This window comes from Nipponia nippon, unplaced genomic scaffold (assembly GCF_047370975.1).
Source record: "Nipponia nippon isolate SJK-2023a ecotype South Korea unplaced genomic scaffold, ASM4737097v1 scaffold_3, whole genome shotgun sequence".
Lineage (NCBI taxonomy): Eukaryota > Metazoa > Chordata > Aves > Pelecaniformes > Threskiornithidae > Nipponia > Nipponia nippon.
In genome coordinates, this window is record NW_028262347.1 from 10,197,936 (window position 1) to 10,222,611 (window position 24,676).

Here is a 24,676-nt window from a genome sequence, read left to right on the forward strand (position 1 = left end):
CCTCCATGTGCGCGGGCAGCGCGGGGCCGCCGCCGCGCCGCGCCCGCCCCTGCCGCCCGGGACCCGCCCGCCGCGCGGGGAGCGGGGCGCCCGCCAGCCCCGGCCCGGCCCGGCCCCGGCCCCGGCCCGGCCCCGGCCCCTGCCCCCGGCCCACGCCGCCGCCCGCCGCCGCCGCCCGCATCATGCCGCCCCCCCGCCCGCACGCCACTCGCGCCCGGGGGCTGCCTCCTTTTCCGGCCCGCGGCGTGTGCGTGAGAGGGGCTTGAAGTTGCCCCGGCGGCGGCGGCGGCGGCGAGGCGGGGGGCCGGGGCGGCTGGCGGCGGCGGGGCGCGGCGGGGCGCGGCGGGGCGCGGAGCCCACCCCCATCACCTGTTACCTCCGCTCCCCAGGTTGCCTGAAGTTCCCCGGCGGCGCCCGGCAGGACAGGGAGCGCCGCGGCTCCGGCTCGCAGGGACCCTACAGTGGCTGCTGCAGCATGGGCTGGCTCAGGGGGATTGCCTTGCTTTCCTTGGGAGTATTACTAGCAGGAAGAGTGGACGGCCAGCATGTGAAGAATAATGTGCCAAGGCTCAAATTATCCTATAAAGGTAAGTCTGTTGTTCTCTCTTATTCTCGGTTTTCCTCAAAACCTCTCCTCCTTGCCCCGTCGCTCCCCCCCCCCCCCCCCCCCCTTCCTCCCTGGTTTGCCTTATCTTCCAAAGGGGAAATTAGTATTAGGAAGAAAATTCTGAAAAAATACTTAAAAAGCCACTCCGTGCTGCGGTCGGTACCACGCAGTTTAAACACAGACAAAGAAGAGTTAGTTGCATTTGCAGACAAGGACTCCGGATCGCGCTGATCCGTGGAAGAGTATTTTGCAGTCTTGTGCCATTTCATCGGACTTTACTCTTTAAAACGATAAGCCGTGTTTGGCCACCCAGCTAATCTCTCCCGTGCTGGGCATGTAGTGCAGCCACAATACCAGATCTGTTTCAAACAGCATGGAATAGATGAAGATTTATATTTTCCTTTTTTTTAGGCATGAAGTGGTTAATTTTCAAGTCATGAATATTCAGTTTGTACAAATCTGACAATCAGATGCCTAACATAAGCAGTAGATGGTGGGTTTGCCAAGAAACTATAAACTGAAAGGAACAGATCAGTCCAGAAAAGGAGGAAAGGACTGTTAGGCACTAGAAAATACTGCCTATGGATGTTTAATGCAGAGCAATGTGTTTGAACTGGGATTGTTTTCAGTGTAGTCTGATGTATTTCATTAGAGATCACAGGGAAGGTGTAACTGAAGAGAGAGAGCTGTGAGATTACGTTTACATTTGAAATTGTGTAATGCCATTCACACTGCAATTGTCAGTAATTAACTTTTCTATAATACTGCCAGTATTAAAGGAGGGCTCTGAAGTAGGCAGACTCTTTTCTTTATCAGCATAGCTCCTCTCTAAGTACGTTTTCAGAAGAATTCACCAAATCTGGAGAATGTGCAACTGAGAAAGAAGTTTAAAATGTAAGAGCTGCAGAGTATTCTTTCTAAAAGGGAGATCTATACATCTATGTGTGTATACATGTCTCTCTGAAGAGCTGCCGTCTCATAATTGTCAGATTATTGAAGGCTGAGAGAAGGAGCAGCAGCTACGGTTCTCAAAGAAGGAAGGAAAAGTAACACACTGCTTCTGCAGTGGGAAAAAAGAGAACATGTGTGTGCATGCCTGGTCATAGATGTCAATCTCAGTTTACACTTAGTGTCAATACATCTCTTGCCAGTAGAAATACGTTTTCTAATGTTTTTCATCTTTCTCATGCTGCAAATGAGAGGAGGAAAAGTACTGTCTGATACAAGGCAGACATCATTTTCGCACTCCAGATTAAAAAAAAAAATTAAACACCTGCAAAACTTGGATGCACCGTATGAAATAAATGCATGTGCAGGGTTTTATTAAAGAACGCATATACGCATATTTGTGTGTGTTTAAACTTGAGAAGATACGTATGAAAAGAACAGTTTAAGGGGTTCAGAATCTGTTAATTTGGTTTTCATAAGAAAAGCCATTTGTATTTAACACAAAATTGATTATTTTCAATAATAGAGTCTGAAGAAAGCTTCTACCATAACTACATGTCATGTCAAAAAACTCATTAAAAACCTCTTAATTGCTTCCAAACTTTTACAATCATACCGAAACTCAGATTAGTGTATAGAAGCATAAATGCTATAAAAATAACCTGTAAAGGGGTTTAATGGCTAATTAATTATTGTTTATTTTTTTTCACCCTTTTAAAGTTTATTGATGGCTCAAGTCTGCTACCCCTGCTCATACTGACTAAATTCACAGAAACTAATTTCAAAGGATGGCCAAATCTGACTGAGAGTCGGTTTCTTTTGGTTTCTTTCTTTTTTTTTTTTTTTCCCCCACCCAGCTGGTAGTGTATCCATATACAGTTTAGCAACATTTTGCTACTCTGCTGATTGGTTGTTTTCCAGTTCTGCTCCTGCTGGGAGAAAGGGTCTCATGGTCTCATTTTCATTTTTTAAATATATCAGGCATTGAATTTTAATATACAGTCAGTCCTATATGAGCCAAACAGGAAACTGAAAGGAACATTGAAACTGGTTTTATAATTGGCGGATCATTGTAAAAAGAAAATGAGTTCAAATGCTGAGCAACCCTGTTTCCTATCTAGCAAAGAAAGTAAATGCATAGTTAATTCAGAGCAAATTAAAGTCTGAAGACTTACAGGAATTCACACTTAGGCCTTTGATTCACATCTTTGACTTAAAACATGTGTACCCCTAAAAATCAGCTCAGACTACTCACATGCTTAATGTTAGGTACCAGCGTAAATGCTTGGCCAGGTCGAGGGGAGTGTGTTGCCTGTGCTGCTGCATTGATCCTTAAGTATGGTGATATCATTATTAGTCAGGGAAAACTAAGCCTTATCAGCTGGTACTTTTCCAGACAAATTTTCCTTCCCGCACAGTATTCTATGCACAGATCAATGTTAACACCTTGCGTAGGAACAGCCTTAAGAGCTGTATTGAAAATATGTCTTTTAGGCACTGACTGAATACCTTACATACTAATATGTATCTCTCAGGGTATACCTCACCGCTATATGACTATGTGCTACTACGTGATTCATCTCTATTCAAACTGCTTGCAGTTAGGAAAAGAAGCTACCCAGTTATTTACCCATTCTGCCCCTCCATGAAGAGCTGTGGTTAAGTAAAATAAACTTATGATATTGAAGAAAAATATGCAGGGTGAAAAGAATGACCCAAGTGACTTCTCTTTTCAGTGACTGTCGTTGTGATTTCTTTTAACATGCATGCTTGTTTTTTGCCTAAACAAATACCTCGGAGATAATTGTCAGTGCTTTATTTCAAAAGAAAAGCAAGGATGTATTTTAACTTCTCGTTTTCCTTGACTAATTAGATGTCAAACATGGTTAAAAAGCTGAGGCATTTGCTTTAAAAGTTAGCAAATGAGTCATGAAGGGTTAAATCCCTGCCAACCTTGATTTCCTATGGTCACTTGTTTTCAAAGGTCCAGTATTAGCTCTGCCATTTCCCAGGTTGCTGGACAGAAGTTTCAGTGAACTCCCATTCTTGCTTCCTCTTAACTTCTTGTCACTCAGTCTTGCAGAAGATTAGAAGCATCCTACAGGGCATGTTACGGGTAGGAAGAGGAAGAGAAAGTGTATAAATGCATATATTAAGGCCACATCTGCGGTCTGAAAATGTTCTTTCTGTTTATTGTAAAACAGAGTTCTGGTTATTTGGTTTATATCCCATTGATTTTGGTGGCATATTAAAGGAAGGAAATTTGAGGAGAGCACCTTGTCCAACTGAAATCTTTGGTGAAACTCCTGTTTGGTAGCATCAGGATTTTGCTCAGTACATTTTAAAGTTTCCAAGCATTTTCATCTTAGTGCATGGATAGGAAAGGTTTTGCACAGATGATATTTATCTCCTTATTTCAGTCAACGGTACTTAACATGATTAAAGGCCTGATCCAAAGTTCACTGAAGTCAGTAAGTTCTGGATCATAGCCGAAATGTGGTAAAACCAGCTATAAAACTGAAAGCTCAGTTGAGCCTTTCAACCTCTGAGCTCCTCTTATTGTATCCTTCAAAGACTTTGTGTCCTTATTGTAAAGTAACAAGAAACATCATTGTTGATATGTCAAAAGCAAAGGAATCTTTCCTTAAAGAAAGTAGGGGGTTTTGTTGTTCTTTTGTTCTTTTGTTTGTTTGGTTTTTGTTGTTTTTTTTTAAATCTCATTGGCTTCAATTTTGGCATCGGTTGCAAATCTCTATATTGTGTCACTAGGTCACAGATTCTGTTCAGGAAACTTCTATTGAGCACAGAGTTCTCAGAAAGATGGTGATCAAATTGAGTGTGCAAAGTTTAAAACAATAAATATAGTCTTAACTCCAGATGGATTTCTTGTATCTTTTATTGTTTCCTGTTTTCTTTTGCTGTCCTCTGTATGGGGAGGTAAGGGCACAAGCAGAGGTGGAACCAGCTACAGTAACCTTTAAATATAAACATATAAGCCCAAAGAAAGAGAGAGTTTCCATTAATGATTCATTGATTTAAAGATTTTTCCTGAGGCAACCCCGATTTTGTTCTCCACATGAGTAAATCTTGTGAACCCAACTTTCTCAAATCCATCTGTCGCGTCCTATTTGTCTATTGAAAATTACTAAATGCTGTAAGTATGTTTTGTAAGAGCACATGTGTGGTTCTTCTTTGTTATTGTTGCTCAATTGGATACATATTACTTGAGAATAACTGGAAAAGCATTGCACACAGATTTAGCTGTATTACTACCTGGCTCCAATTCAAGCCATATTAAAAATAAGTGTTTTGTTTAAAGTTGCAGTGATAGTGAGAACTACTCCATCCTTGATGTGCAGTTGATTTACAATTTTATAGGATGGATTTTTATATGGATGAAATGCTGGCCCTAGTGAAAGCAATGGCAAAACTTCTGTCCGTTTCAATCAGTCCAACATGCCATGACAAGGGAGGAATGACACCGCACTGAATTACCTGTAGGTACGCTAGTGTAAATATGATACCTGGTTTGTAGTTTGTTGACCCAGTCTGGTTATAGTTGATGACCTGCCGGTGGGTTTGATTGTGGTTTTTCCTTTCCATCAAACTCTATAACTAACAATTCAATACCTCCACAAATATTGGGAAAGCAGGATAAAGTGGGAGAAGGAAATAGGGAGAGAAATATTGGCAAGGGAGCCTGTCTCTCTTGAGTTGGGACCAGTATTAGAGTTTGTCTCAGATTTCAAGGTATCTGCTTAAAAAAACTTTTCCTTAAACTATGTTGTAAGAGTACCGTCTGAGGGCAAAGCCTCTCTAACATGCCTGAAAAGGAGAGAAGGGCAGCCCAGACTTAGGAAGAAGACTTTGAAGGAAGGCAAACTGGTGCTGTTTGCAGTCTAGGCACAGGTTTGTAGCACTTTTCAGCTTCCACCGTTCCTGACGGCATTTCTGCATGGCTCCCGCGCTCTCGGACCTCACTAGTCAGTCAGTGCAGGAGGCTGGGAGGCAATGAAGATATCAGATGCAGCCACAGCCTCTTCAGCCTTTTTTTTGCCCCAAAATGATGAGTCCTTCAGATAAGCTCTGTGTGTTGGTCTGTCTAACGTTGGTTGAGTGGGGTCTTCGCAAGACCTGAGAACTGTCAGGGGAGATGGTAGGACTACCCTGCCCGCCTCTGACGTGCCCCATGGGCTGACAGGAGGGAGAAGCTGATGAAGGAAGTGCCTAAGCTCAGATCTTGCCTATATAGGGAAATCTTCAGCTAGCTAATTAGGGCCTGAGACAGGCAGTGTAATTGGAACAAGGAGGGTGAAAACCTAGCCCAACATTTTCATTTTGTGTTTCCAACTTTCCCACTTAATTCCAGTGGAAAAAGTGGTTTCTGAATTGCAGAGCCTCCCTTTTCTGAGAAGTTGGAGTTCTCTATAATTATTATGTGCAAATGACTGAATTATTCGTGGAAGGTGCCATATTGACAGCAGTGGAGACTCCGCTCTCTTGCTGTGGACAGGGTGTGCAGCACTTACTTACCCCTGCTGTTTGTTACAGCATCTTTAAAACTCTGACCTAGTGAGGAATTTAAACATCCATAATTTCACTGAGCTGAATGGATCTACTGATACGTGAAGTCTGCCTTAAAATTTACTTCTGAGCTTGAAGTTTTTTGATCACGACTGAAGTACCTATCTGTTTGCTTAGGGTTTATTCAGGTGTGTATTTATTCCATAAAGTTTAGCAAAACAGTATTTAAAATAAGACACCCAGTCTTTGCAGGTTGCTGCAATGTAAATGGGTTATTTATGATAATCTCTCCTGCATGTGCATCTGCATATACAGAAGGCATTTACATGAAGTTCTGCCTGAGAAGAAACCACTAAATGATTTGTATTTTTAACTCTTTCTTTTTGCTTGGAAGTGTTTTTCAGCTTTTATTTAATGCATTGCTGTACTCTAATCCTTTTAATATGGTTTTGGTTTGCCTAATCACTGATTCTGCATACGGTCTTTAATGCCCACAGCTGCTATTAGAGAGACATCTTTTTTATTTACTTCCTCTGGCCCACAGGCTTTTTCTCTCATGTGCATACCTGGAACATTGCAACGGAAGCACAAGCAATACAAAGTTGCTCCAATATTTTGAACATATTCTACATCAGCTGGAGCCACACTTGACCCTAGTTCAATCTGAAGCAAAATCAGACCTTCACCTGAGGCAGTGCCTAAGTGACTGAGAAGAGAACAAATCCTAAGTGGTGTCAATGGTTGTGACATTTTCCAGTTGTTTGAAAGCTAAAAAGGGTAAAATTGTCTTCAGGCTCCCACGTGCTTGTTTCTAAGCAAATGTGTGGGGTGGACCCTGGCAGCTCTATGTCAAGATTTTAAATGGAAGTTCTGTAGCTTGTCCTGGTGCTCTTGTTAATTAGGGTTACATGTGAAAGTTGCTGCTGTGGTGTGCTGGTGCTGGTGGTCGATTCAGCGAATTCCTTCCCTTGCAGGATTAAAGCTCTCTTCAGGAATGTCTGCAAGTTCACGGTCCTCCCACATACGGCCTTCATATAGGTTAGCTGCTCTCTTCCAGTAACAGCTGTGGATGGTGAGACGAACTGTTGGGATCGTACATTTTCTTGACTTTTCCTATTTTTTTCCAAGTGGGATAGTGCCCCAATGTACAAGAGAGAAAAGGATGGCCACAGCTGTTGAGAGCATCAGAAATGTTAAGAGCGCTGTAGCCTTTCTCCTGCACCACAGGAGGTTCTCTGTGGTGTCTTTCTCTTTCTTTCTGACTGACAGAGTCAGCCACATTAGGCTCTTTTCACTGTCAGTGGAAGGAGAGGTACCTCCAGAGAGCTAATCTTGGGTTAGGCAGACTGAATGAGACTTTAAGGGTGCTCATCGCTTTTCAGTGACTGTAAAAGGTATTAAGCTCCTTGTTCATTCATTTAGTTTCTTTCTTTCTGGGAAGGTAACAAAAGAAGGGACCAATTAAATGTTATGGAAGAATTTAGGCTGTATTCTAATCCAAAGCATCCTAATTTAAGAAACTGTCTCTGCTTAAATGAGTATTTAAAGTTGTGTAAAAATCCAGCTGATTAAACTTACGTATGCCTTCAGTATCTGTGATCTTGAGGTCACCTGTGACTCTATCTAAATTTGCATCAAACATTCAGTTATAGCAAGAAATATACAGTGCCACTGCATTCTTCGTGTTCTTAAAACAATTACCTAACTTAGATCTCACATTTCCCATGTCTCTCCTCTTTAATAAGCTCATCCCAAATCCAGTGATACATGCTGGAAGTGACTGTCTGGGGCTGCAGAGCTTTACTAATTTAATAGCTTAATCATTTGGAGCTTTCAATAAGCTGTGCCCTGACCAGCTCTGTTACTTTCTGAGTGTTTCTACACTTTAAAAGAAAAATGTGTTCAAAACCTCAATTTCATATAACATAGTTTGCAAATAAAAATACATATGCATATGTGCAACTCAAAGGACAGGTGCCTTGACCTTGATTCTCCCGTTTTTCAGCTGAGCTATTTCAATAGTGAGAGCAGGATGAAACCTAATTTAGGTTCATTTTTAAAAATTCTAAATAGACTTACAGTTTGGGGGATTCTTTCCTCACTTTGGGGATTACAGATTCCCCTTGAACTAGACACATCTACAGCAATCCCTGAAATGTGTGAGCACTAGTCTACTTTGTGTCACATCTAGTTTTCATCCTTTGCTGTTTGATAGCCAAGCGCAGTAAAGTCAGAAGTTTTTGTCATTCTTCTAATGTTTTAAAGTTGTTTGACATTTGTTGGGCCGCCTGCTTATCTCTCCAGCTGGATGTAGCAGAAACTTTAGAAGCGAGCAGTCAAATAAAATTCTCATCTCTTATAAATATTTTCGTGCAAAGTTGGATCTTGCGGGGAACAATCTGAGGAATGAAGTAGTTATTTGCTTTCATCTAACTTGTGGAAGGAGGAAAAAGAAAGCTCTCCTTTACTCTCCACTCTAATGAAGCAAACCTCATGTTGGTTCTGACGGCCCCTCTTGGCTCCTTTTGAAATTCCAGCCTTGTGTGAGAAAAGGACACAAAAAAGCTCTGTGAGACAATTTAAAGGATTTAGAGCTGCCTTTCAAGGGGGAGGGGTTGGTGGCCTTTTCTAGAGGCAACAGATGACAAATACAGCTCACAAGCATCCAAAAGAGCTGCAGAGAGTGCAGGGTACAGCTTTCCTCACCAGCTGACACTGGAATGGCATTAGCCTTTGCTAGACACAGATCCCACGCCTGGCCAAGGCATAGAGTGAAGTCTCTTAAGACGAAGTGGAGATTTCAGGGTGTTAATATTACTTTTACTTCCTTCATGGGTTTCCCAGTGCAACTTTACTGCTTTTGCATGACTTTATAGTCTGAAGTGGTTCTGACCCCTGATGAAGCTCTTTTTGTCAAAACACAGCAAGGCTCATATCAGTGTTGATGGGTGTTACTCTGTAGTACCCGTAGGCCAACTTGGTCTCATCTCCAGCATACTAGGCCTCCATTCTCTAGGCGCGTGTGATAAACGCCAGTTCCTGTCAAGTCATAGGAGGCACAGCAGAAATGATGTCTGGGGATCTGGGAAAGAACAATTTATCTTCCAGTTTGCTTTTTTTCTCATATTCCCTTCTACTACAGCAGATGAATGGCTGTATCAAAACTTCTTGCTCTGATGGCCTTGCAGGCAACAATATACATGTATTCCTGAGCTACCTGCAAATTGCATAGGTAGGAAATCACTTTATATCGAAATGGCTGCTCTTCCAACATGTGTCAGAGTCCATCAACCAAGACCAAGTGCATGTTCAGATATATAGGAGGGTATGATAATGTTTTCAAAGAGATCTAGCTGGCACTTCTCTGAAATGTCCTAAACGTCAGCAAAGCAGTATTTGCAGGATGTTGGCTGTGCGGTTATCAATATGGTAAACCTCCATCCATATTGCTGTTCTAAATATATATCCTCGGTCATTTGTACTCTAGCCATAAAAACTGACCTCCAACAAATAGGCAAGGAAGATTTTCTCTCAAGTGAAAAGATTTAGGAATTTGTTAAATTTGAAAGAAAATTCCACATAGCTCTTTTAAAAGAGTGTTACGAAATAAGTAATAATAGCAATAACAATAACAATAACAATAACAACAACAACAACAACAACAACAATAATAATAATAATAATAATAATAATAATAATAATAATAATAATAATGTATGATAAAAATTTTGTTTTTCTCTGCACCCTGGGCTATTGAGATCAAGATTAACATGGATTTCTAATTCTACTTTTTCAGACTTTTTTTTCCTATCTGTGATGGAACTTTAATCTGCTGGGTATTCTACTTCTTTTTCTGGCATCCTTTTACAATTTTGTGTCTTTCATCATTCTTTTAACCCCCACTGGAACTCACACTATTGGACAACAGTCACACAAATTAGGAAACTTTTGTTATCCTCACCTACAAATGGAGGTTGGAGGTTAACAGAAACCCAGCACCACAGGTGATGATACACGGGAAGTCTGTACTGTAATGGGAATCAAAGAAAGTACCATGAAAGTGAAATCCTATTAATTCTTCTGTGTCAGCTTCTTCACCTGTAAAGTGATATTAAGTGATCTCATGAGGAATTGCTTGAGGTCAGAGACTTGCCATGCTTATTCAGAGCTGTATCCTACTCTGAGAATAATCCCATTAATGTGTATATTCAAAGTTCAGTCAGAACTTATTTTTGATCAACATACAAAGGCCTTACAGGTACTTTAAAGTGATTATAATAATTATATTCACAGATGTGTGTGCCTGTGACATGAAACACATGCCTATTATCCAGAAAGCATATCTAACTTAATTCAATTTGGATATTCCAGATGGTTCTATACAGAAACCCTTCACAATGTTTTTTGGAGTATCCGCCTCTATTTCACACTAAATACACTGTGAAGGTGATTACAGATGACTCTAGAGAAAAAGAGCCTTTGTGTTTAGTCTTTGCAATACTGTCTGCCAAAGGTATAAGAGTGCTTGCAAAATCCTGGCCTATTTCTCTGAGTTTAAGCTAGGCTTCTCTTTTTTTTTTTTTTTCTAATCATAGCTGATAATCATATTTTAAAATTAAGAGGGAGTTAAAAAATGTAATTTTTTTCTTGTGCTTATCAGACAAAACTAAAGACCTCACTTTGGGGACTTCCTCCCCTTTCCACCCAGTCTGAACATATCTTTCCAGGCCACTGGTGTTTAATACTCTTCTGCCCCCACGAGTGTATGTGCTTTCCTTCCCAACAGATTCTGGACACAAAACTATTTCTTCCTGCACACAGCCGTTTTTCTGATTTTCCATACCCAAAATGCTTCCCAGCCTTCTCCAGGATGAGGGCAGCCTTTCTCAGCCACTTGGGGAAATATTCAGTAATCAGTTCAGTCAGTTCTAATTGCCTATCATTTGTGACTCGCTCACCGGAAAACTGTTGCTTGACAGCCCTAGTTCAAACCTAATAATGAGGATTAACTGCTATAATAAATTCAGAAGCGGAATTCTGCATCTCTGTAAGATTCACATCCTCATTCCTAAAATAAGTAAGAAAGCACCTGTTCCCCTCATCAGCCTGACCTATGTGAAAGTAAAATTGGTTTTTCATATATTCCACATACCTTAAATGAAGCATTTAAATATTACCTTCAGTGAATTAACTCAAGGAATTTTTTTTCTTTGCTTTTATACTTCCTCATGCCACTTACATGATGTAATGGTTGTTCTGAATAACATTCTTTTTCCATAATAAAGTACTGGTTTTCAAGCCATTAATTAAGAATTACAGAGCAAATGCAAGTTTTCATATGATTTTTGTGTACCTTTGAACTTCAGGCACAATTTTGTAGTTTGACTTGTTAGACTACGGTGTCTTACTTGACCACGTGGTACATTGTTTTCTGACAGTTTTGTTGGTGCTAGAAGAGCTAAGTCTAATTCTTAAGGCTGGCAAACAGACCATCAGAGACCAATGTAAAAGGTTCCGTTTACTGGAGCAAAGAAACTTTTTCATTTGTCTTCAAAGAGACCAGTATCAAGTCTCATGTGTATTATTATTCTATATTAGAAATTTTAAGCTATCATCAATTATTCTTGGTGTGAATCAAGTGTAACTTAATTAAATGGCTGTGTCTGCAGTGATGCATGTTTAGACCACTGATACTGCTAATTGACATTGCACCAAAGGGACTGAGGACAAGACCAAGCAATGCAGCTTCTAGTTTTTGAACACAATTTCCATAGCTGAGACCATAAACAGCCTTTTTAAGGACATTTCTCGTAACTGCCACTCTCTTAAAAACTTCTTCTATCTGCATGCAGGAATATGACAAATGCTGAATTTTGTTTCATTGTAAGTTCACCCCATTACTATGCATAGAAACTATTTTACCTTATGCCAGACATATGGAAGTGATCAATGTATGTAAATTACATGAGGAGAAGTGAAGTACAGCTTTTTAGACTAGGAAATGTGTACTTGTTTCTGGTTATAAGACACTTAAACCACACAAGAAAAGGAGACTTTCAGTCTTAAGATGAGTTTTCCTTTAAAATAACAACTGGCAAGTGGGTAGAATGGCAATGATTTTTGATAATCACCATGAAAGCACAATATTGTCCTGAGCTGAACCACTCAGGTCTCTCGGACGCCGGAGTTTAAGAGACAGTCGCTTGCATGTGCAGGGCCAGACCATGAACCTGTTCTGTGCAGAGGTGAACTGTTCTGGGACCCATTATGAGTGAGTACATACTATGGGCAAGTGCTCAGCAGTACAAGTCAGGTTTCCTCAAACATGGGATTTAACAGGCAGGCCCAGCTTAAGTGCCTGCTGTTCATTTTCCTCCCCGATGTCATGGTGTGCCCACGGTGCAATAATTTGAACCTACTCTAAAAATCAGGGGTTTTGAGGGGCTGAGTTATTTTGTTGGGTTCTGAGTGACCAAGGGAGGAAAAAGCAAGAGCCTAAGTCAGCTCTGCCTTTCAAATAGTTTGTAAAACTACTGTCCCCGAGCTGATCTCTAAGAAATCAATACTTATTTTGTGACCAAAATGCATTCACTGTGCTCCCAAAATTTTCCATTCTAAGAAAGCTGGATTTTTTTTTTTTCATATTCAGTATTGCAGAGTAAGAAACTAATCTAGAGTCTGGCAGGGCTTTATTTAAGGCATTGTCATATCTTTCATTCTGAGTTGAAAAATGGACAGATCACTGGGTTTCATAAATGTGTGGAGAAGCTGTCAAAGCTCCTATTTGCATGTGAATGGTCAGCTGAGGTAGGAAGGGAGATATGTAAATAATTCTCTAGCTAGCTCCTAGCAAAGATCATTGCATTTCAATGTGCTGTGAAAAGCAGCACCATAGAACTTTAACCTATTCACAGGTACAGAAACTCCCATGCCTTAAATAGATCTGCTGCAATAATGACCACTTGGGGAAAAGTCAATCTTAAAAAGTAATATCAGGTCTCCCACTACTGTACATTTTCTGCTTCTTTTGATATTTCAAAACAGATAAGCTAAAAAAGCCACCCTCCCCCCCCCCAAAAAAAAGGAAGAAAAAAAAAAGAAAAGAAAAGAAAAAAGCACGAGATCTAAGCAGTAAGCAGATGTAGACCTTCACTGAAAGTCTGGTAGACAAGTGTGATAGGAGTGGAAGGAATGTAAGTGATTTGAGTATTATTCTGAATTGTGTCTGTATCTGACCCTGGAGGCACCCAAAATAATCATTACTTTAATCTTTCTTACAAACTGCTCAGCATTTCACGATTCTGCTCCACTCTTCTACTCCAGTACATGCTGAACTAGGTAGAATGGGTGAATGTTTTTGTTTAGAACTAAATGTATCCTTCAAAAGATACAGTTCTTTGTCCATCCAAAAAGGCAAAAAAGTGAAAGTCAACAGTAGAAAAATGTGGAACACAGAGTAAAATAAAAATCTTAATAGGCCAGACGATTTTCTACATGTTTTATTGTACCTTGTGTCTGCTTAGATAGAATTGGCATGTGTATATACCGCAAGAGAGAAAGATTTACTAAGCCATTTATGCCTGAAACAGCTCCAAAAGCTGTGATTAGGCAGGCACAAGGACTAGAAAATGTTTCCAAAGTAAAGTTCACCTCCAAAGGTGATGTGAGTTATGTACCTACCCCTTAATCATGAGATAACATGGGACTGCTTCTGTAGTTTACCAATACTATTTCCCCCGATAGTGTTTTGTAGTTTCCATCTACTCACCTCGAAATACCGTGATGTATTTAATTCAAGCTCCATAATTCAGTAAATAGCTCGTGTCACCCCTGTAATCATTTACAGCACACATTTTCTTTCTCAAAAAGCTTCTGCGCACTAATTGGATCTGGTTACATTGTGCTGAAAAGAACTCACAAAGTTAAATGCAATTTCATTCAGTGAATTTATAAAGGGCAATTATTCAAAGGCTCTGGGATTTGCTCAGTCTCACTAATATTCCTGAAATGAAATGTGGTTTGTCTCGGTATTTACCAGGAGATTAAAAATGAAAAAAAGAACTGAAGTTAACAAACTCCTACTCACATGAGTAGTCCCACTGATTTCAATGTACATGGCACTTGCGGCGTGAAGTGCCCTTTTGGGAGGTTATACAAGTTGTTCTTCACTTATGAAATAATAAACCAACAACACCAAGCAATTGTAAGGATCACTTGAAATTTTTGAGCTCTGCCCAGTTAATGGGAAGAAGTGTGGCAAAAACTGTTCAAAATATTGTTCTGTTCCCAAATGAAAGTTTTCATTCAATAACAATCCCTCTTGATCCTGCTTATCCTATGGCTCCACTGTGCTCTACCACAAGAAGGGCATTCATTGCATCCTCATGTCAAGGACACAATGTCAACTGAAGTCACGACGAAAGACCCTCACTCAGTCTGGTGGATCTTTGAGTCCTTTTAAGGGTGTGTATCAATATGAACTTTGATCAGATATTTTTGAATGCCCAAGCAAGTTTAAACTGAGTTTTTGAGCAAAGGAATGTCATATCTTATCCAAACCCTCTCCCATTTTCTGTGTTAACAGGTCTTTCCATTAAAATCTTCTGTGCAAAAGTCCATCATCTGTGTAAATGTAACATAGAGCACATATTGTACGCAAATCAGCCTTGAAGCAGTTCCAGTGATTCGAGCACAGTAACTTTAGATAAGTAACACTGCAATGTTGGAATAGGGTTTCCATAACCAGTTGTTCTCTTTCAATAACCATTCCCATATCTATCACAAAAGGGCACAGCATTGTGGAAATTTTTATCCCTTACTGGAGTATTACTTACTGTAGCTATGGCTCCAGGCACTTTGAGTGAAAGTTGCTACTGCCTGCTTCTCACATGAACTCATTGGAGAGGGCCCAGGAGCTCTCCCCACAGCAGGAGACTCCAGAGCTGCTTTCCTGCCACTCCAAATAGCTGCTAATGCTAGCAGGAGAGCAAGGAATCCCTGCTCCATTTCAAACATCAGTCTGACAAAGTGGGACAGCGAGCACGGGGCCATGTGCTCCCTCGCCCCAGACATCTTGTCAATGGGCTCTCAGTGCTCTTTGCAAAACAGCAAGAGAAATCTCAAATTGCAGCCACTCAGATGTAGCCACTTGTGCAGACACTTCTATTATCCTAAAATTTATTGTCGCCTATGTCACATGCTAAGAAAGTACAGAAAGTCTCAAATGCAGTAGAGGGTGGTGGGGCAATAAAATTTTTCACATTTTATGACAGGTATACATTTAAAGAAGGAAGCAAAAAGAATGTTTTCTATTAAAAATAGGAGCGGAAACCACTTGTGGCATAAAATCCAATAGGAAACACATTTGCACTACTTCTGATCTCTTGTGCAGTGGGCTGTGAAGTCCTTCACTAGTCTGTAAAGGGCACCGATTTAATTAATTGGAGCTGTTACTTAAACTATGTTAGCAATCAGTGAACAACCCATGAAGTAACTTATTAGTAAAAAGGTCTATGATGTCTTGGAACAGAGGCATCCTAGCACTTCTCTAGTGCTGGCCAAGGATGATGTTAAAAGGTAGAAATTGCATTATATATTAACATAGATACAAAAGGTTCAGATATCAAGAAGGCCACTTACTGTAAGAAAGTCTCTGAGCCTGTTCAAGTGATAACTAAAGGACATGCAGACATCAGACATCTGTATAAAGTTGCTAGCCAGTGGCGGGGTATGTGGAGCATAAAGGCAACACAGGTAACTCCTTCCTCTGCTTTGTCCTACTGAGACCAGGAGCTCTCTCCCACCTGACTACTCTTCCAAAGGGATTTTTGGGTCTGGCTAAGCTCAGCCTATGCCTCTGTGAAGCTCAGCTGAGGGAAGAAACTCAAACTCTCTGAATACTGGAAGTATCCTTAGATGCATGCATGCATTTACCTACATAATGTATATAAATATGAAGCTATTTACACACCCAGACTTGGACCAGATCCATAAACAGTGCAAAATTACACCACACCCTGCTGCAAGTTATTTTTAGCTGTTCCTCAATGTAAATGTCTAATTCGAACTTAAGTTTCAAAATAATGAATGATGTGTTTTGTGTTTCAGTGATTATAAACGTTTGCGTTGCATAGTAGATGATTTAAGCATGAAAGGTCTTGCATTCCTAAATCTGTTACAGAATGTGGGTGGGAGGTGGATCTTTTCTCCTTTTGCTCATACCAGGAAACAAAGAATGAATGAATATTTGTCATGATGTTTCATCAAGACAGTGTTAACATTAATTGAAGATACATGTGTACATTGTGGAGAGAATGACAGCTTACTTACAGTAAAAATTTCTGAAAAGCAGGGCACTGGCTTTTAGTATTTGTACAGGGTGTTAGCAGTGTTGGTATTGAAACTACCCAAACATGAGCCTTCTGCAGTAGTCAGTTAATTAGGCCAGATATGGCAGAGATCAAATGCTACTTAAAAAAGAAAAAAAAACAACAAAAAACCCAAACCCAACCCAACCAAAACCAAACCAAAAAAACCACCCAAAAAACCTAGCACAATTTTTTCCAGCTCTGACATAAGGGCTATCAGGAACTGTGTCTTCTGTTCTCATGTTCTTTCCTTAATCACCCATGGCTGGTCACCAGCAGGCACTGCATTAGACTGGCTTTTGGTTTGGCTGGATATTGCTGTTCTTATGTTCCCATCACCAAGATCAGCCTGGAGATTTCTCCATCAGTGTCAGGATTCGTGCTCAGTCCTGCCCTCGGGGACAAGATGATCCCCCATGTATACCTGCTAAGGAACAGTTATAAGAAAGAAATAAGAAATAAAGAAGAAGAAATAAAGGGCCGTTTTTTTTTGCAATGTCCCTGTGTCTTAAACTGGAAATGGAATGGTATTTTATCCTTATGTGCATTTTAAAAAAAAGTACAAAACAAAATAAAACAAAAAACCCCAATAACAACAAAAACCCCAAACAGAGCTATTTCTAGTAAAAACATTACTCATACTAGTATCATAGCCCTGACTTTACATTTATTGGCATAAATGCAAACTTATAAAGCTGTGTGGATGTTTGCCATATGCAAATCCATCCATCCATAAATCAGCGTACAGACTGGAGACTGCACAGCTGAAGTGACTGTAATGGTAAACGAAACCTTTCACCACCAGGTCAAATGCAGTTCAGCATATGTGGTAAATGAAAAAGCACTATCATACAGGAATTGATCTGTGGCGTGTGTGAAACAAGTGACTGACCAGTTCGCACTGTTTGCCACCACAATTGTCACCCCAGGTTTGAGCTGGCAAATAAGACAGAGCTGACCTGATGGCAAAGCACTGAAGCAACCTGGCTGATGACCGTTCTCTCTAAGTCAGTCAGTCATGCATAAACAGAGAATTTGCCTTATGGGACTGTCTCTGGTAGTGTATTACAAGGATTAGGCAGGCGTTTTCCATCAAAATGAACTGTCAATGAAAAAGGAAGTTTCCATTTAATCAAAATTTTCCACCAGTTCTATCCAAACGAAAACATTACTTTGGATCATTGTGCTGATCTAAGGCACATAATATTATATTCATCTGACATTAACCTCTGTGTGTTCAGGGTAACAGTGAGGTTTATAAGAGCTTCGTGTGGTTTTGCTGCTTTCTTCCCTGTTCTTTCCTGCACAGGACCATAACTTCCATTAAAATATTTGAGAGTACTTCAGAAATCAGCATAAGGCTTATATGATAGCGGAACAGCATAAAACATATAGCCCAGGCTCAAATCCTGGCCAACAGGTCCAAATCGGGGATGAGGCATGTTTATCCTTTGTATAAGATGCAGCTCCGTGTCAGAGGATGCCATGTAAAACAGGACACACTCAGAAGCATTTCCAGGCTTCTCAATTCGGGGATATGACTTGGCCATGTCTGGGCTGTGGGGTATGTACACTGTTTTTCCCCATTAAAGCCTAAGCAAGCTGGACACCCAGACCAGAACAGACATAGATAAAACGATCAAAAGCAAAAAGTTATACATTCCCGGATTTAGGTTTTTTTCTAAGTTGTCACTCTGTGAAAAGTTCAGCATTTTGACTGTTTGTCTTAATTTGAAAACAGATGTTGGAATATTGTAATTTCCCTTGAGACAAACAAAATCCTTGCTTTTCTCAGCTTTACTTATTCCTGCTATGAAACTGTGTCGTCCCAGAAAAACAGTGCTTCATAAAGCTCCTATGTGAGTTGTGAAGCTCCAAACCATCTTGACACATACAGCTATGTGTTAATGTCCAAACATAGTCCTCAATATTTATTGCAGCAAAAACAGCATTAAAAATTTATGTCTGATTCTTTAATAGAATTTAATACATTATTAAAAAAAATGGTATTGGTTATAGTTTGTTTAACAGAACTTTTGCTCTATTTTAAAGAATTAATCTTTTAAGACATTGATAAAAGTTATGCGTTTGCCTTCATGTTTCAAGGATGTTAATTATGTCAGGAAGATGGATCTTGTGGCTAAAACTCTGAATTGATAGATGATCTTCAGTTCCAGGATCTTACACAAACTTTCTATGTGACATCAGAGGATATCTCTGTGCCTCAGCTTCCAATCTGTAATTACTTTTTATACACATTTGTTTTATTTTCCATTGACATTGCATGTTTTTTGGACGCAAGGGCTATGTTTTTGCGCAATGAGATTCTATCTGGACTTTTCAGAACAAGTAGTACAACAGATAAATAACACAAGTATTTAGTTCAAGGCTCAAACAGACATCTGAGTACCAGGAAAAAAGCCTTACTCTTGCTTTCTGGTAAGAAAGCAATAAAAAAAATTAAATATATTTTAAAAAAAAACAACCTTTGAACAATTCCTTAACAGTATATCCAGCCTAATTTCACAAACCCAAGAAATTTAGTCATTTGAAAGATACCTTTCTGACTGCATTAGTTTTGCAACTGAGAAGTGAATTTGTTTAGAAGTCTGTTCCTTTTGGAGGGAGGAAAGAAAGATGTTGTTAGTTAAAAATATCACTTTTATAATTTCCTTCTGGGCTTAAAGATTCTTCAGGTGATTATTCCATTACATATAAAATTCAAAAGCTGACAATTTTAGTTTTCAAAATTTCTCCCTTACATGTCATCTTCATGTTATGCAGTTCTCTAGATATACGGGCTGCAAAATTATTCAAGTTTGTTACATACATTCATTTCAATATGAAAAGACATGTTTGTCTCACATTGCTGTTGAGGAGAAGCAGTTTCATTTTCATTCTGATTGGTGCTGAAATTCTTTGTTTGTGCATTCTCCTCTTTTTCTTTCTTTTTTTTTTTATTTTTATTCTGTGGTTTCAGGTGTAGTTTGTTATATCAGTCAACTGGAACACTGTAGATTATCAGGGGACTTCCAGGTGTCACACAAGAAGAATGACTGTTTTCCAAAACAAGCTGTGCAGTCCCCTAGGCTCTGGCGTAGATGAATATATGAGTGTTACTAGGCATAGAAAACATTTCTGAAAAGTTAATCCCATGTTGTGTTTGAATGTTAAGGAAACCATCTACTCATTCTGAAGGGTTTAACCTTTCTACAGGAGGTAAGTCTGGAACAATGGTCCTTATTTACAAAAGTTTTCCTTTGTCTTCCATAAGGAATACAAAACCAGAATTACTCCTTTGCTGGAGTTGCTCCTTCCTTGTAAGTATGCATTGCCATTGCTGATTCATTCAAATACAGATTATTACAGTAATAATAAGTGACAAGCTATGTGTTATTTTGAAATAACACACATTATGGTTCACATCATGTCTTCAGAGACCCAAGCAATGTGTTATTTCACATTCACAAATGCTCCAAAGTGTTTGCGTTTATGAATAAAATATTCTCCATGTAACTCGACTTGCAAGGGTGCATTGTGCAACAGCATTAGGATGTGGGCCCCATCACAGTCATCTTAGACCTCTGTCACCTTCCTCTTGGATTACTGCTCTCCTTTCTGTGGCACTTGTTCAAAGCTTTTGGAAAGACGTCAGTGGACTTTGATCAGTCCTTTAAACCGGTTGTGCCTGCTTGCTACTGCCTTGGTCTGTATGAGATTCTGGATGTAATTCAAGTCCTCAGTACTGCTCTATAGAGGTGCAATATGAAGCCTATTAAATTCAGTAAGGGTCTTCCTATGGATTTCAGTGGCCTACAAACCAGGCCACAGTCTTTGGTTATAGCTGATATTACAACACTAATTCTCTTTCTGAGCTCAACCCCGACAGCTGGCCTTATCTGAGGGGACAGGCCAAGGTGCAACATTATTTGATTGCCCGGGATTTCTGACAAAATCTTTTTAAGTGGTACGTCAACAGAGCTGCATCTTGCTGTGCAAGCTGGAAAGTGCTTTAACATACAGGAATGATGCAAGGGCCAATTTTTGCACAGACACTTGCCAGCTAGACGTAACCCTTGGTTTGGTCCCTTGAAACCAAGCTATTAAATATGCGTGATGACTGAGAATTAAGAATGGTAACATAAAGCAGCACAGGACCTGGTGTTACACAAACTACTTTGGGCCTTGAGCGAACTGTATTGTGTTTTTTGTTAGACTACTCAGGGTGCTGCAAGTCTTCTGGGGCAGATAAATACATGGTCCAAGCGTGCTCACCGGAGCCAGTTCCATCAGATGGATAGTGAATTTGTTCTCACATAAGAAATATCCAGGACTGTGTTTTTTTGCAAAATCCAGAAAAAAAGTGCATCAAATCATCAGCACATCTTTTCCAGTTCCAGTGAAATTTACCTCCTACATAACATTTCCAATATAGAAAGTATTTCAAGAGGAAAATCTCACATGGATTAATGTTTATTGGTTGCCAAGGCAATAGTTTGGAGACCTCTTTAGCACAAAACAGATAATATTATAAGCAGAAGTAGATTAGTATGAGGAGAAAATTTGTCGACTTCAGGGAAGACAATGCTATGAGTGTTTGTTATGCCTTTTTGAGATTACATTAATTTTGCTTTGGTTGTTTTTCTATCCATTGCTGTACTTTTGTACTGTTATTTGTATGACAGGAGAAATTAAATATCCCCATGAAGACTGGATGCCACTGTACAATGCAAAACAGTGTTTCTGTGTGGAAAACCTGACAGTCCATTTAACAAGCCAGCCGTAAGGTAGGCAGGGAACTGAGACACCGTCGGATAAGTGGTCAAGCCAAGGTCATACTGTGGCTCTTTGGGAGACGTGGAAAAAGGACACATCCACATCAGTCCTGAATTACCCAAGTTTTGAATGGGGAAAAACTAAAAAAAAAACCAAAACAGTATTAATTGATTTTATTTTTGAGGAGTAAAAATAAGGAGATTTAGCAGATGCTACTGAGATTAACAGCTGAGAAAAAACAGTTGAGATATAAACAAGGAAAATAAACACTGAGAATTTCTGTATTTATTTCTTTTCAGCAAATAAAGTCTTTAAATTCTCTTTTGTGTCGTAAGAGAATATCAGAATATTGGGCTTTTCCAAACCAAACATGACTGTGGATCTAAGCAAAAGAAGGCATTTAAAACAACATTCACTCTGAAACATTTCAAGCCTAGCAACAAATTACAAGGGCATTTCAGACAGGAATAGGAGCTGAATCCTGCACAGTTCTGTTCCAGAGCATGTCTGTACCAGCTCTTCCTCCCTTTTTATATTCTCCCTACCACCATCATGATCCAATCCATGTTATGGAAGAAGGCGCAAAGTAACCATGTTCTTTTATTGCTGAACATCCCTGACTCCTTGCCAATTATTGCTAGATTTTGTTTTCTGCCATCTTTCCTCTACAGCTCTTTTTACAGTTCTTCTAATCAAAACCAGGACAAAGTGATAATGAATTTTTAGATTCTTTGATTGACTCATTTCAGATTATACTCAGTTTTATCTATACCCTTTGATATTTCTAAAGCAGCTCTGAACCTCGATTTTTCAAAGGTAGCTAGTCAGCAGAAGTGTTGGATGTTTAACACCTTTGAAAGTACTGTCTTTTAAGAGAGACAAGCCAAATCAAAATAATATTTCTCATTCATCTTTCAAAAGTTATGTGTTCTTCTCATCTCTGCCCCACACTATACACTTTTTAAACCACATCCATAGTTCATAGATCAGTTTTAATCAGATGTCAAGGTAGTCTCTGTACTTTCTAGTGTATATATGCATGTGTATATTCTAATACATGTATTATAAGGTAAGGTAAAAATATTGCAAGTACATTATATTCTAACGTCTCCTGGATACTAGAGAGAGAGAGAAACAAATGAGAAAAAAAAAATCTTGAATCTTTTGCTAGAAAACCAAGCCAAACTTTTCAGACTTGGAAACATATTACCCAATCTTTTTTCTTATGTAGTGGTTCCTTTTACTTAGCATAGTGGTTTTCACTGTCCTGAAGAAGTAGGCCATACCAGTTTTCTGATATTTTTCACTCCACTGGATCAGAGGGCTGCTCATCTCTCTTGCCATGAGATTCTGTTTGTATCTCAAGTAATAATTTTCTGTCTTCTCATGTTGATTATTTACCCGAAATACTTTCAGGTGAAATCATCTTACTGTCTTTATCAGAAAGATCTGGCAAGATACTAATGCTGTCCAACGTTTTCCAAGGATGGTGCACAGTACCCTGACAGAGTCTTAGAGTGATGAGAGCAAACAGAGTTTGCTATCTAATTGTCAGAGAACTCAGACATGGAATGCTTTCTAGCTCAAGGACTGAAGGTTTTGCAAGGTTTATTCAGTGCAGAGGTTTCTTAGTTGTTCATGACAGTGGTCACTTACTCCTCAAGTTGTAATTATGTCATACAAGCAGGTGTTTGTTTTCTCCTGATGATAGTGACCCCTATGAATTTGGCACATTTTTCCTTAGAATGTGGGTGGCTATTTCTGTTTCCATTGTAGGTTTGGCTCAAGGTCATATTTGATCAATCAGGAGACAGAGGTCCAGTGGCACCAGGCATGTACTGAAGTTAAAAGTGTTTGCACTGTATAACCTAAATGTTACCTATTTAATCATGCTGCCTTTCTTAGAGGAGCTTCCCAGCATGGATGATTATTATGGATTTGTGGCTATTTGCTTGTTTGCTGGACAAACGAGATGAGCTTGAAGGTCACAAGGATTCCAGGCAGGGCTGCCAGAAGAAACCTGCATATTACAGTGTCTAGGAAAGCAGTTTGACAGAGGATCCACTCAAGCCACTGTTAAGGTCCTGAATATGCAGTGAACAGTGTATTTTCTTGCATGAGTGTTAGAAAATGACCCTAGATGTTAGTCTGTCATGCTTGGTAAGAAACATATACAGGTATGTTACAATATTTAGTAAGCCAAAGCTTACTATTCTCTGTGATTACAAAACTCCCAAGAAATGTATGGCATTATGCCAACTCCATTTGGTGCATCCACAAAATGTGCTCAAAGATCAACTCTGAGCTTGCTAAGATGGCTAATGCAGTTGTCAGTATGCTTTTGTCTTACAAATCATTCAAGAATAAGGAGCTCTGTCTACTGTAGGGCTCAGCTATAGAGAAAATATTCTACGTGGAGAGAGGCAGGCTAGGCCCAGAGTTTTGGAAATTATTCCAGTCATACAGACATTACCTATTGGTGGGGTCTGATGAAGTAAGTATTGACTAATGATGAGGGCTAGCAACACCTATCGACTGACACTGATCATCCCATCCCTGTGGGACATGAGGAAATGCAGCAAGAAGCAGAATAGGGAACTGGTGCTCTGTCATAAGAGACATAGGCCTAAAATATTCCCAGGGATGTGAATATAGCTTCTCTAAATGAGTCTTGAAATAAACAGATTAAGTAGAACTGGATAGAGTAAACCTTGGGAACATGGCCCCACGCTTTAAAAATTCATAATAAAGTGAATCCAGACATTTTGGTATCCATTTCTTCTCCACATCTCTATAAAAAGCAAGTACAAAAGGAGAGTATGGGCTTGACAAAGTGACTTTTCCATAGAGTTTAAAGCAGCAATCTCACAGAAGTGGAGTGCAAGGCTTCAGACCAGTTTTCAGTAAGAGGAGCTTAGTCCCCAGCCATGATTTGTACCTTCAAAACCAAATTAAACTGCTTCATGCTTCAACTGCTAAGTGTAGCTGGTGCTACCAAATAATCTTTGAACGATGTCTGAAGGCTGAAGGAAGAAACCTGTTGATATTATTAATAATGAATGGTAACCATGGGCATTAAAGAGCATTTATCTTCAATAACTTAGGACAGAGTTATAATTCTCTTGAGGCAATTACACTGATAATAGACTTCTGTTTACCATATAGTGCTGTATATTGGGGGAACATTAAGTTACAGAAAGATGAGAGCATTGTGAGGCAAAATAATTTGCAGTATGTGAAAAATAAACCTCTCCACCACATTTGATAATGTGCTTGTGACCCAAATGCTGATTAGGTCACATTAAAAAAGGGAAGTGTTATCACTGGAGAGTCAAACTGAGAAATCCTGAAAAGTTATGCTTCTGTACTGAAATTAAGAGTAGTCACTTTACCAGGACAAAGTTTGGCTTTGTAATTTTGCTTCTGAAAATAGATGGAATTTATGTTTACCCTG

The 24,676-nt window shown here is 39.6% G+C and overlaps 1 protein-coding gene across 1 annotated transcript in view; it reads left to right on the forward strand.

The window, feature by feature from the left end:
- Nucleotides 1-314: 314 nt before the first annotated feature.
- Nucleotides 315-24,676, forward strand: part of SEMA3A (semaphorin 3A) — a 175,258-nt gene continuing 150,896 nt past the window's right edge. Inside the window, exon 1 of the mRNA XM_087765816.1 lies at nt 315-587. Coding sequence (XP_087621942.1) covers nt 476-587 — 112 coding nt within the window. The 5' untranslated portion in view covers nt 315-475. The remainder of the gene's footprint in view (nt 588-24,676) is intronic.